General features: G+C 35.8%; 1 protein-coding gene across 5 annotated transcripts in view; it reads right to left on the bottom strand.

Moving 5' to 3' along the window:
• The window catches only part of PLCB1 (phospholipase C beta 1), a 661,698-nt gene that overhangs the window by 197,443 nt on the left and 451,390 nt on the right, over positions 1–12,865 (bottom strand). For all 5 annotated transcript variants that reach the window (XM_045808882.2, XM_045808896.2, XM_045808890.2 and 2 more), the window contains 2 exons: positions 6,019–6,119; positions 4,593–4,759 (listed from right to left, as the gene is read on the bottom strand). In XM_045808882.2, coding sequence (XP_045664838.1) covers positions 4,593–4,759; positions 6,019–6,119 — 268 coding nt within the window. The remainder of the gene's footprint in view (positions 1–4,592; positions 4,760–6,018; positions 6,120–12,865) is intronic.

Here is a 12,865-nt window from a genome sequence, read left to right as displayed (position 1 = left end):
CTGCTCTTATGTTTTCATGTTTCACCAATGAAGAGTGAACTCATGAAACCCTAGGCACGCACCCTCAAAACCCTATAAAAACAGAACCCAGGCTTGTGAGCGTGCTCCATTTCTCTCTCTACAAGTGACCTCCATGTGTGGCCCCAGGTGCACTGAGTAGTTTCCAGGTCTTATAAGGAATAAACATCTATTTTTTTCCAAGTTACATGGTGGTGGTTGGCGAACGGCATCTTGCAATCATACTAAGAACCACAAGGGTCAGCCTAACAACATTGGTTATTGATACACTGAGACAACACAAAACACTCCTTGACTTTTTCCTCATATGCACCAATACATTTCTTTCTGTGCTTCAGTTTGAGTTAAGTTTCTGTCATTTTTCTATTGAAGGAGTTCCACCTAATAGTACAGTCGGCAAGACTCTCAAGTCCAGTGCTGCCTCTAGCACACTCTGGGTGCATCTTGCCATGGACAATAATAGTAAAATAGAGTTCAATTGTAGAAGTATTTAAAATACATATCTTGAAAATGCAATAGGTTTTTACTACGGACATAATCATTAGCGTAGGTTGATTTGAAGCAGAAATGCTTGCTATACCTGAACTTCTATTTGCTTTGCTGAAAACCAAATCAATTTGCTACTGTATTTTGAGTTCATTTCAACAATTTAACTATTAATTCAGTGACTTTCACCTTGATGATTTAATTGCAACAAAGCAGGGGAGCTTTTGTACAAAACACCTTATAAAAATTTAGGAGGAAGAACCGATGAAAAAAAAGGAACATAGCTTGAAACATCTGCTAATATCATAATCTGCTATATTAATTCAATTGCTTAACAAATACTCACGAACATCTGCTCTTCACAGAAAAATAAAAATGTGATCAGACTCAACTGTTTTCTCTGGGTTTGGTTTTTTTAAAATGAGTTTTGGCTTTCTTTTACAGAAGTACAGTTCAATCTAACCTGCAGTCTGTTACCTAAGGCATCAATTCTTTCTTTCTCATGCTAATTTTACTCATTGCCTTCCTTCTAAAAGGCATAAGTGATTTAAAAAAAACAAACTCTGTTTGGGAGACATTAGTCTTCAAACTGACATTCAGGACCCTTTGGTTTGGAAGAGGCCAGGGTCATTGTGTATTCCTGTGTTAAACATGGTTTAGTATTACACATTTTGTTCCAGTGCAAACAACATGAAGGACCAAGGCATTTTGCAATGTGTGATTTTTCAATCATAAAAATAAACCAAACTCCCTTGAGAATAGTATTTTCCGCAACAAGATTCAAACTTTTTCTTTGTGGAGCCCAAACGTGCACATTTGGCCTTACACTACACAGAAACCCAGTGATTATTTATAACCAATACATACATCTTCAAAAACAGAAATTCCAGCATGGAAATGTGGCCAACTTGCCAATGACAGCAGGCCCACAAAGTGTCAAAGTCTATCATCCCTTCTGCATTTTCATTTCACACATCGATGTTTAATCGACTAACCTATGGTCCGTTTAAGCATTTAGGCATTTGGCCATATTGAAAAATTTTCATTTAATTTTAGATTACCTCCTATTTAAAAATTATGTGAAGTGCATATGAAAACTAAACATCTTCATATGGCAACTTTGTGTAAAGTTTAACACCTACTTTAAAAGATAAGTTTCTTAATATCAGAGAATATAGTTATATTGTTATATATGTACATTATGGATGCATCTTATTCTTAGCATTTTATAACAAATACAGGCAACATGGAAGTGTCTTTTTCAGATAACTGAAATTGAATTCGTGGGTCAACATAACCAATGCTTGTGCACATTTGAGGAACTAGTCAAAATGAAAGTAGCAGAAAAAATATAATGTAATATACTGATTTCTATCTTCTATCTTATTTATTCTAAGTATACTTATTAATATATCACAATGTAATATATTTACACTGTATACTTACATTATAATATCCTACTAATATCCTACTTGTTTTCTTATGTGTTTAGTAATCAAAATGTATTAACTAGTTGACTGAAAGTTAAAAACTGCTTTCTCAAAGAGCATCTTAGTATGAGATCTTTGGTAAAGTCATTTGACCTCAAAATTTTGGTTTGCTTCTTTACAAAATGATAATGTACATTTTGAAAGTCACATAATGAATGAACGCTAATTTCCTGGCAAATCCATACCAGTCATCGTATTAAAATCAAACAGTACTTTCTTAAATTGTACTTTGTTTGATTTTACTTGTAGTTATGTTATAAATAAAGAAGACACAAAAGAGAGTTTTTGAAAAAATCCTGAAGTCAAACATCAGAGGTGAACAGCAAAATCAAATTTAAAAATTGATTTTCATCTTTGGATAAAAAAATTATTAAAACTCGTAATTACTAGCGAATTGAGGTTTAACCCAGCAATTTCTTAGTCCTACAAAAGAAGATTTCAAAATCGTTACCCTTTTGACAATGAAATAACAGTCAACCCATTAAAACACTTTTCCATAGTATCTTTGCAAACATAAACAGACCCAAAGCAGCAAACAAAGGACTGTCAAGTTCATTTTCTTTCAAGAGTATTTGGGTTAAGAAATGAAATCTATGATTTAAAAAAAAATCACATCAGGGCCGACATGGAGGCTTATCATCAATATCATATTAAGTTATAGAAAAATAAATGATTTGGTTTCTTAAATGTACCTGAAATGTGTGTGCCTGCTGTGATTATGGAATCCATACCTAGTATATCTATAAGATGGCACTAAATATACTTGCAAATGCTAAGAGATATCATCTGAATTTCCATTAGAATCAAAATGGGTTCTGCCAGGGTTACAGAGCCTTACAATAATCTGTCACAAATTTTTCTCTTTGTATCCTCTACTGCCTTCAGGTGGTCAGGGTATGATGGATGGAGGTGTCCTACACCGGCTGAGGCACAGACCATGGGCAGTGTGATGTGAAAAGTGGAGGGAGTGGCAAAGTTTAGGCTCTGAAGTGCCTCACTGGTTTCACAAAAGCTATTTGTTTCCTTCGTGCTGTGGGCTGTTTTTAGAGGTCTTGTTGGATTTGTTATAACACTGCGTTAGTTATTTTTGATGAAGTTCAGATTCCAAGTTGCCCTGGTGAAATCTGCAAGGAGTTACTCCTTGCATAACGCTCACGAGAAATGCCATCTCCGAGGTGCTGGGGACGGAAGGGTATCAGGAAGTAAGTTCAGGGGGGTGGGCCTGACAATGCCAACACACATCGCTGGGTCAGCCGTTTCCTTTGACTGACCTCACCTCTACGGCAGCAATAAGGATGATGACAACAAAGGCAAAGCGCTTGACCGTGAAAAAGAACAAAAACCAAAAAACTTCATCTGTAAGAAGTACCCAGCTAAAAACAGGTAGGATAAAGTTAATGGTAATATTTTACTTTTATACTTAATAGATTCTTTTTTTTTTTCATTTAGAGGACTAGTTCCAGAATAAATGCAGTGGGTTAAAAGACGTTTTAATTTACCTTTATGTTAACCATACTTATAAATGATGGTGAGTTGCCAGAGTTATTTCTGTTCCTTAGGACCTGCCTGCATATTAACATGCAATTTATTTTTTCTTAATAACTGGTTAATTGTACTTTACTTTCCTCTCTGTGGAATATTTAGGCAATTTACAATAACATCAGTGACAACATACCAGTTTCCTCAATGAAGATATTTCACTCCACGTGAGGTGTGGTCTTAGTGGTAAAGAGAAAGCTGAAGAACCGATTCAGGGACAGTGATGTCACGTATAATTGAAAACTCCCAGCAAGTAAATCATCATGATCTTATTCTGGCAATTCGGTTCTTCAGAATCAAAAACATAAATTTCTTAATAACTTCCAGGCAACTGAGAGCTGTCTTTCTGATATTAATTTTAGACTAATCATTTTTTCTACAAACACTGATTTTTTTTTAATGTATAAAAGTTTAAATTTTATATTTTCCCAAGTGGAAAAATTCATCAATAGTGTAAACTAAACTAAAATAAGGGTCTAATGGATTAAATATTCTCTTTGGTTTTAGAGATTTAGAAAAGCTGTGGGTCATTTTACAGAACTTCTAGAAACACAGCCAAAAACGCAACCTTTAAATGTTCCTTTTTTTTTTTTTTTTTTTTTGAGAGAGAGAAAGCATCTCAGGCAGGCTCCACACCCAGCATGGAGTCCAACACGGGCCTCGATCCTACAACCCTGAGATCATGACCTGAGCCAAAATCAAGTCAGATGCTTAACTGACTGAGTCACCCAGATGCCCCCCCCAAAGCCAACCTTTAAGATTTCCTGAATGAGAAATATGCATTCAGTCACTGGGTAAATTTAAGACAAAAACAAATGATTAGACATTTAAAAAAATATGTTACATACATACATGCACATAACAACAATAACAACAACAACAACAAAATCACACACTGAAGTCTAATTGAACCACTAGTGATTTAAGACAGAAAGGAAAGCAGGCATACAAATGTGGGAAACTGACCCAAACAGTCCTTGATGTCGATACCTACCAGGGGGTGACCCATTCACAATTGGAAACCACAGCTTCCCTCAGTGTGGGGCAAAGTGGACTGACCTTTTTTGGCGAGGCTATTGTTGGGCTCATACTTCTCAATCAATACTTGGACTTGTTCTTGCTTTAAAGGTGGATAAAGTATTTCATTTAGCCGGGGATCTCTCTGCTTAAGATTGATAAAGTCCATCATCTGATCGACGGTAAGGTATGGTTTGCTTTTGGCACCACTAAAACCAATTAAAAAACAGAAATTAGAATATTTGTCCACCAGTCTCATTCATATATTTGCATTTTCTATAGAGAGACAGAAGCCTGCCATACATGCTATCTGGACATCCCTGTCTTACCCTGAAAACATGTGTTGCGTCATCACAGTTGCTGCATTCTGTGGGATGCCAATATCTTTTGCAACCACTGCCACTAAATCCCAAAGCCCTTCAAGTACAGCAGATGCATAAGCAAATCCACAGTAGGAAAACCACGCATCTGGTGTGTAAAGATGCACCACTCGCAACTGAACATAGAGGTATGGGTTGTTTTTTGATTACGACGCTAAACTGCTGGTTTAGTCATCGAATCCCCATATCTCACTTAATCATTTAGAGATGTATTTATCACGCATTACTTAAAGAAAAGTCAACAAACTGGACACATTTTTCTTTTCATTAAAGTTACGCTTCAGCAAAAATCGGTAAGTCTTCAACATAGTGTGATTCAAGCTTCCAGTTTCAATCCTGTTGACAACCCAAAGATAAGTTCAATGGTAACAATTGCTGCTGATGCTCAATCCATCGTTGAGAGCAATGAACATTACAGAGTGAGTATATCCAGTGTCATTCTTAGCACTGCTGGCCTTTCTTCCACATAAAGAAAAATCCTTATTTTGTTGATAAATTTTGGATTGATTTTCTGTCATCATGTAGATTTCAGTGAAGTAGGAAAGGTGAATTGCTACTGCCCTGCATTTGCCCTGGTGTTTTGGTTTTTCTTTTTTTTTTTTTTCTTTCTTTCTTTCTTTTTTTTTTAAAGAAATGCCTATATATTTTCTAAAATAAAAGCAAATGACCTTCAGCTGGGAGGGTTCTTTGCAATCCAGAGTTCTCATTTTACTAATGTATGTTCAAGACATAACCCCACTGGTTCCCTGGTCAGAGCTTCCTCCATCATGCGTCTACCTCCCTGAGCCAAGATGCTCTATTCTAGCCGTGATCTTCAAACCACACAGAGCCCCCTCCCCCCCCCATACTAAAACACCAACACCCAGCAACAAATCATAGCAAACATTCACTCATTAAAAGCAATGGTTGCACCTCAGAGGTAGGAATGTTGATTGTCTCCAACAAATTACACAGAAGCATTGTTGTCATACACCGTGCCCAAGGAGTTCTTTCGTCTCCCTCTATTGCTCAAAATCCTGCCCGAGCCACCCCGAGCACCCCTGCAAGCTGAAAAAAAAGTGGGTTAAAATGCTGTGTTGTTCTCTTACAATTCGGAAAAGATGTTATCAATTTCAGGTCGAGGGCAAAGATTGTTCAGGAAAACTCTGTACACTTCTGGAGTGAAATCTTCTTGAGGTATTGAATCGTTCTGGGAAATAAAGCAACAGGGTCAGTGAAATGTCTTATTCTTTCCCTATCTTACCCCCCCTGCCCCGTCCCTGTTTTCATGTCTGTCTCCCCCTTCCTCTTTCTCCAGGTCAGGGTAAACATTCAGAAAACATCGATGCGGCCAGCTGTAGAGTTCATTTGGACACTGGCTTTAAGGAATCAAAAGCCATACTTTCTGTTGCTCTTTCATTATAAGAAAACTCCTAAGTTTTCTCTTCTAAGGGGATGTTAAGGTAATTTTTAAAGTACATTTACTAAGTTAGACTTAGCAAAACCAGGGTCTGTTCAGCAATTTTTTTTAGGTTGTTTTTTTTCTTTTTTAGCTTTACTCTTTTAAAAAATTTTTCGAAAATATACATGACCATTTTAACCATTTTTAAGTGTACAGTGGCATGAAGAGTATTCACATTGTTTATGTGCTATTTAGCAGATGTTTGAATGAATTTGTTTTAAAGAGCAAAGGACCCAGAAACAGACATTTTCAAAATGCAAACATAAATTTCAATTTTGTATCTTTTTTTTTTCAAACAATGTTCCTTCCGGTTTAAGTAATCTGATAAATTGTAAAACAGTTTTTGCAAGTAGGACAGCACTAGTCATTATTTCTCACTGATTCCCCTTGGTCCTACCATTTGGGAAGCAAGTCATTGATATAAAAAGTCATTTCTATGACTTATTTTTCTGTTTAGTCGGGCTGCCATGGAAACCGGAAGCATGTATTCAAGCCTTTGTTAACAGGAAAGACATTCTTCATGCTGTTTTCCTATTTCAGGTACGTGTTTATATAATTATTTTTATTTTCAAGCTCTTAAAAAAAAACCCTTCCTTTTACCATATGCATATGTTTCGAAATGTACTTTTATAGAAATACCTAAAATTGTTGCCTGAAATTATACACTGCCTGCTAACAGATAAGAGAACTTAGCTCACCACTTGGCAAACAGCAAGAGTCTCATATTTGTGGAATGAATGAATAAAATAATATTTCCTTTACTAAATCCATTTATAGAGCAGGAAAAAAAATCTATTTTGCAAAACAGAATTTTGAGATAACCAAACAACACATGTAGCATTATACCTAGCAAGGTCCATTACATAGCAGTGGTCCAATGTAGGATCAGTATACCTGGGTCTTATTGATGTCTTATTTTTTTCTCTCTTCTGGTGTTAGTTTAAAACCTCTTCCTCCTGAACCGGGTTTTGTCTTCCATTCTGGGTTACCATTACATTTCAGTGGTGTGATATTTCACCACTCTAACTGTATTGTGCTCCCAGGTGTATGGTTCTGTTTCTTGCTAACCTGCAGAACTACACAAACTAGAACCTGTGTGTCGCTTGTTAACTGCTAGATCTCCAGTGTGTAACATATAGTAAGTCCACAATAAATACTTACTAAATAAATAAATGCAACTTATGAGAAAGGTGGAAGTTGATAGAATAGAATTCCCATAGGATATGAGATTCAACTGAAGTCATTTATAAAAGATTCCATACACATAATTTCATAGAACAATATGCTTTCCTAAAACTCTAACCCTTGTTTATTTACCAGCTGTGAATTAGGACTTCTTATTAAAGATGAAAAATTAATGAGACAATCTAAATAAACACAATATTATTTTTATTACCAGTTAGATGTTAGCACATAGAAAAGAAACCATTTCAATACAGCTGATTTTCTTTGCCTCATTTTTCTTTGCCCAACCTGACTGATGAGGACATCCTAAAGCCTTTGGGATCAGTGTAGGAAAATAGGAGAAAAAATATTTTTGGAGACATAGTTAAAATGAGCATTGTTGAAAGCTGAACTGAAAGGGTATAGGGGAGGTGTTTGTAGAAAAGCTACTGACAAGTCCTTACATCTTAAACAAGGCTGAAATTCACAAATCTTATTTATTTTCTTTTCCTGGATCTCATGATTTGGCGAAGTGAATGGAACAGATTCATTTTGTCCTATCTGAGCAGGACGAAGCCCTCAATCCAACACTCTAAAGATCACACCTAATGTTCAGATACTCTTCTGTAATCCTGCCTGACCACAACAGCTAAAGATGGCACATTCTTCTTCTGTATCCACAATCTGCATTTACATACTTTCATTATAGAATCTATCACACAGTTTTCCCCAGGTTTTTTATATTTCTGATTTTCTACTAGACTGTGAATTTTTGAGTGAAGTGACTATCTCTTCTTCAATTCCTTTGTGTCCCAAGCATGCTGCCAAGCATATAATAGTTACCCAATCAATGTTTGCTGGTAAAACCAGGACATGGTACCCGACCTTAGGTCTTTTGTCTTGTAGTCTAAGACTTGGCCCACCACATCATGCTTCCAATACAAAACAGATCATCAGTGGTTGTTTGTTGCTATTGTCATCAGAATTTTTTAGATGTACAATCAAGAAGAGTAATATAGTCTGAATCAGGCCCATTTATTCCAGAAACTGCAAAGTATTGGCAAACTTTAAAAATGAAGTTGCTTCAATTCCATGCTTGGATACAAAGAATCCCTCAAGGGAAAAGATTCTTTTAAAATTTGATAGTAGTACTGTTGGCGATTGTATTTCCAGATTCCATAGACCAAGTTATGACATATCCACATGCTAAACTAAAAAAAAGAAAGAGATGGGGTGCCTGGGTGGCTCAGTCATTAAGCGTCTGCCTTTGGCTCAGGGTGTGATCCCAGGGTCCTAGGATCGAGCCCCACATCGGGCTCCCTGCTCTGCGGGAGCCTGCTTCTTCCTCTCCCACTCCCCCTGCTTGTGTTCCCTCTCTCGCTGGCTGTCTCTCTCTGTCAAATAAATAAATAAAATCTTAAAAAAAAAAAAAAGAGAGAGAGAAAAAAACCCCATATATGCAAATGAAAAACTACTCAGAGGAAAATAATTAATATTTACTGAGCACTTATTGTGTGCATGCATACAGAGTGTTACTTACATGTTTTCATTTGATCCCATATCAACTCTATGTGGTTGTGACCCTTTTCAGATGCAAATACTACAGACATGGCAGCTTACAAAACTTGTCTAAGGTCCTGTGTGTGTGGAGCCACTATGGCTTTGAATCCAGGTTGTGTGATTCCATAACTCATACTGTAATCCAACAAATTAAATGTTCACATCAACTTAATTCTCAGTATTTTTGTTCTAAAGCTATAAGGTAAAAGTTGAGTTGGCCATAGAATACACGAAATAATTACAAGTAAATTTACTCATACTACACCAAATTCTCAGTGTGATATAAAGATAGAATTTTGATATTAGTGATTTTAAGAGTCACAGCTACATAAATGATTGTATTTCTGATTTATATTCTGGGTGTATGGCATAGGAGAAAGGCAACATATTATAGTCATCCTGGGAGAAGTTTTTTTTTTTTTTTAACATTTTATTTATTGTATTCTTTAGTAAATTTATGGTACTCTTTTTAAAAAGATTTTATTATTTATTTATTTATTTATTTATTTATTTATTTATTTATTTATTTATATTAGAGAGAGAGAGAGAGCACAAGCAGGGAGAGACAGAGGGGGAGAAACAGAATCTCAAGCAGACTCCACACGGAGTGCCGAGCCCGATGTGAGGCTCGATCTCATGACACTGAGATCATGACCTGAGCAGAAACCACGAGTTGGATGCTTAATCGGCCATCCAGGTACCCCTATGGTATTCTTTAAATCCAAAATAATCATTGCTTTCCTTGGTGTTACATATAAGTTCATAAATACAGTAAAATTTATTTTTAAAACAAATACACTTGACCCTTGAACAATGCAGAGTTTTAGGGGAGCTGACCCCCTGTCACAAAATCGAAAATCCATGTATAACTTTTGATTCCCCAAAAACTTTACTAATAGACTACTGTTGATTAGGAGCCTTACTGATGATAACATCAGTAGTTGATTAACACAGATTTTGTATGTTATATATATTCTATATGGTATTCTTACAATGACATAGCCTAGAGAAAAGAAAACGTTATTAAGAAAATCATAAGGAAGAGAAAATACATTTACAGTACCGTACTGTATTTACTGAAAAAATCCACATATAAGTGGACCTATGAGGTTTAAATGCGTGTTGTTTTGGGGTCAACTGTCCATGGATTTATTCCTATCTTGTTCATTAAAGTGCCAGTGCTATGCAATGACTATAATACAACTCCAAATGTCACTGAGCTATTTTCAAGTTAATAAGTCTGAAATCAAAGGGAATTTGGTACAAGTAAACTACTTTCAGTTCTCAGAAAGTTTGTGGGTAAAATGGTAATTTTCTGAATATGGAAAGGTCTCCGAAGGTCTCCCTGGAAAATATGTTTGGATTATTAATAGAAGGACAGTAATTGCTTTGTCTCTCTTTTTAGATACAGTGCTACTTTTTAACAATTAAGGTAACTTTGGCAAGCAACTGTAATCTCTAAAGGAGTACCCTCTAAAGGAATGTGTTATTCCACTGGATCGTGTTGGCCAGGATACAACTTCAAGTGCATTAATTATCCCTAACAATGTGCACAAAGATAATGTTTAAAAAATCTCAACAGGATATCCACTGTGTTTCTGGTAATGTATCTATTTACAGAACACAATTCAATCTAGTCTGAACGACCACTGGCTATGAAATGAGGCTCCGAGATACGCAGTGCTATCTACCATTTATATAACCTTTTCTTCTGTGGAGTGTTTAAAACACCTCTTGTCAGTGTATCCAGAATCTTTTTGCTAATTAGTGGATATTTTCTAGAACCGCTGTTCTGTAGATATGAAATTACAAGAAAGATTTAAAATATAGTCATTTAGGGAAATATTTACTTCCTATCTCTGAAACTGACTTTGGTTTTTAGATCTTTTGAGAGCATCCTAATTCTACAAGTCCTAAGTCCTCCAAGTAAAGTATACTTTACTATGAATAATGATCTTTCAAGACTTCATAATGGAGGTTTATTCTGTTTTTTAAAAAGTCTCCAATTTGTTTTCAGAAAATTGTCATAACATCTAATTTATTAAAGATAAATTTTTTTTTTCAATTTAAACATAAGTCCTGTTATTTGAATCTCATTTTCTTTTAAAAATGTCTCCAGTTGATATTGGTCTGAAAGCATGAACCTATAATAGACATAGTGGATTGTAAAAACTCAATTTATATTTATTGACTGAATTGTCAGAATCCAATTGTTTAGAAAATTGCAATTTACAGAGAATTGGTTGATGGATATGATTTTCTATTCAGCTTCATTTTCTATTCTTTCTCCCTTGGCTAGATTTATAATAAGTTAAAATTTTTGGTCATTGTATTCATAAGATGTAATCCAGTAGAGGTAAAATCAGGAGCAATTGCAGAGGAAAAAAATTCTTTCCTAAATTCATCTCTCAAGCTTCCTTTTTCTGCTTAAATGCAGAGGTCTTTTTTGTTACTCAGATCGGTTAATGCTTTCCAGCCTCAGGGCTTTGCACACATCGTTTTCTTTTTCTGGAATGATTCTCTCTTATTCGCAATGGAAGCACTACATGCCTTTTGCTCCTGGCACCACTCCCCACCCCACCTATTTACACTTGTGTTGGTCCACGTGTTGGAGGAGCGCCCCCAGAAATTCTGTGGTCCTTGAATCCTGGGACCATATTTTGTTTACTACCACATTCTCAGTGCCTGAGGGCAGGTAGTAAGAGCTCAAGAAATAATTTGTTGAGCAAATGATGGGACCTTAACTTGCCTCTCTATCCTACCCCAGAGCATCTAGGAAAGAGCAACAATAAGTTCGATCATTTTACTTTGCTTATGAAAGTGAAGGTTAAAATGTTTGGGGGAGCCTCTCCAAGGCTCTGTCCAGTGTTGGCAGCATCACCAGCTCTTTCCACCTACAGCAGGAAACTCAGAGTGGGGGAGAACTCTTTCTTTTCTTTCTGTTACCTACCAAAGTCCTTAATAAACTTCACTTTTCTGAAAAGTATTCACAACAAGAATGGGCTGACAAATTTAATAATAGCACTCAATACTATTTCATAACCTAATGATAAGTTTAGGAATGGCTTCTTAACTTCATTCAAAGCAACTTGAACATTGCCAGAGTGTTTCAAGAGGCTCAAAGTTTCTCCCTATAGTGTAAGTGTTATCCTTGGGAAAGAGCTTACTTGTTGCTTAGATACTAGGATAAAAATAATTTGCAATAGAAAGGCAAGTTCTGCATATAGCCTGAGAACAAGGTTTCATACAACAGACTCCGCTCTCCCAGAAACGATGGTAACAAATAATTTTAGAGCCAGTTATATAGAAATGCATTGAAATGAAGGCAAATTAATTTAGGTGGGCAACATATATGGAGTGCTTCCAATGTGTTGGGCCTAAAAAAAAGGCATGCTAGGTGGCTTTTCTCTCATCCACTTTACCACCATATGAGCAATGTAGGTGGTCTCCAAACTGAACCTGCACCCCTCCCAGCAAAAACTTGGTGGGCACAGCCCTGCAGAGTATGTCAATATATTTACATCTAAACATGTGCTACCATGTTAATTGCTTATTAACTTACACGTTTTAAAACTAGACATTTAAAAAGGTTGGAATACGATGAAATTGTTATTTCAAATATCTTCCTAATCATAATCCATAATTATTAGCTAAAGTCTCCAGGGATGTCAACAAACGATTTGTTATTAAGGAGAAATTTAAATTCTTAACAATATAACACTTCTTGGCCGATACCTTTTTATATTAGATGGTTTTTATTGTTCTTATTT

This window comes from Ursus americanus, chromosome 22 (assembly GCF_024610735.1).
Source record: "Ursus americanus isolate L20-20 chromosome 22, mUrsAme1.1.p, whole genome shotgun sequence".
NCBI classification, from domain to species: domain Eukaryota; kingdom Metazoa; phylum Chordata; class Mammalia; order Carnivora; family Ursidae; genus Ursus; species Ursus americanus.
The sequence above is the reverse complement of the archived record's forward strand: the minus strand, read 5'-3'. Positions and strand labels throughout refer to the sequence as shown.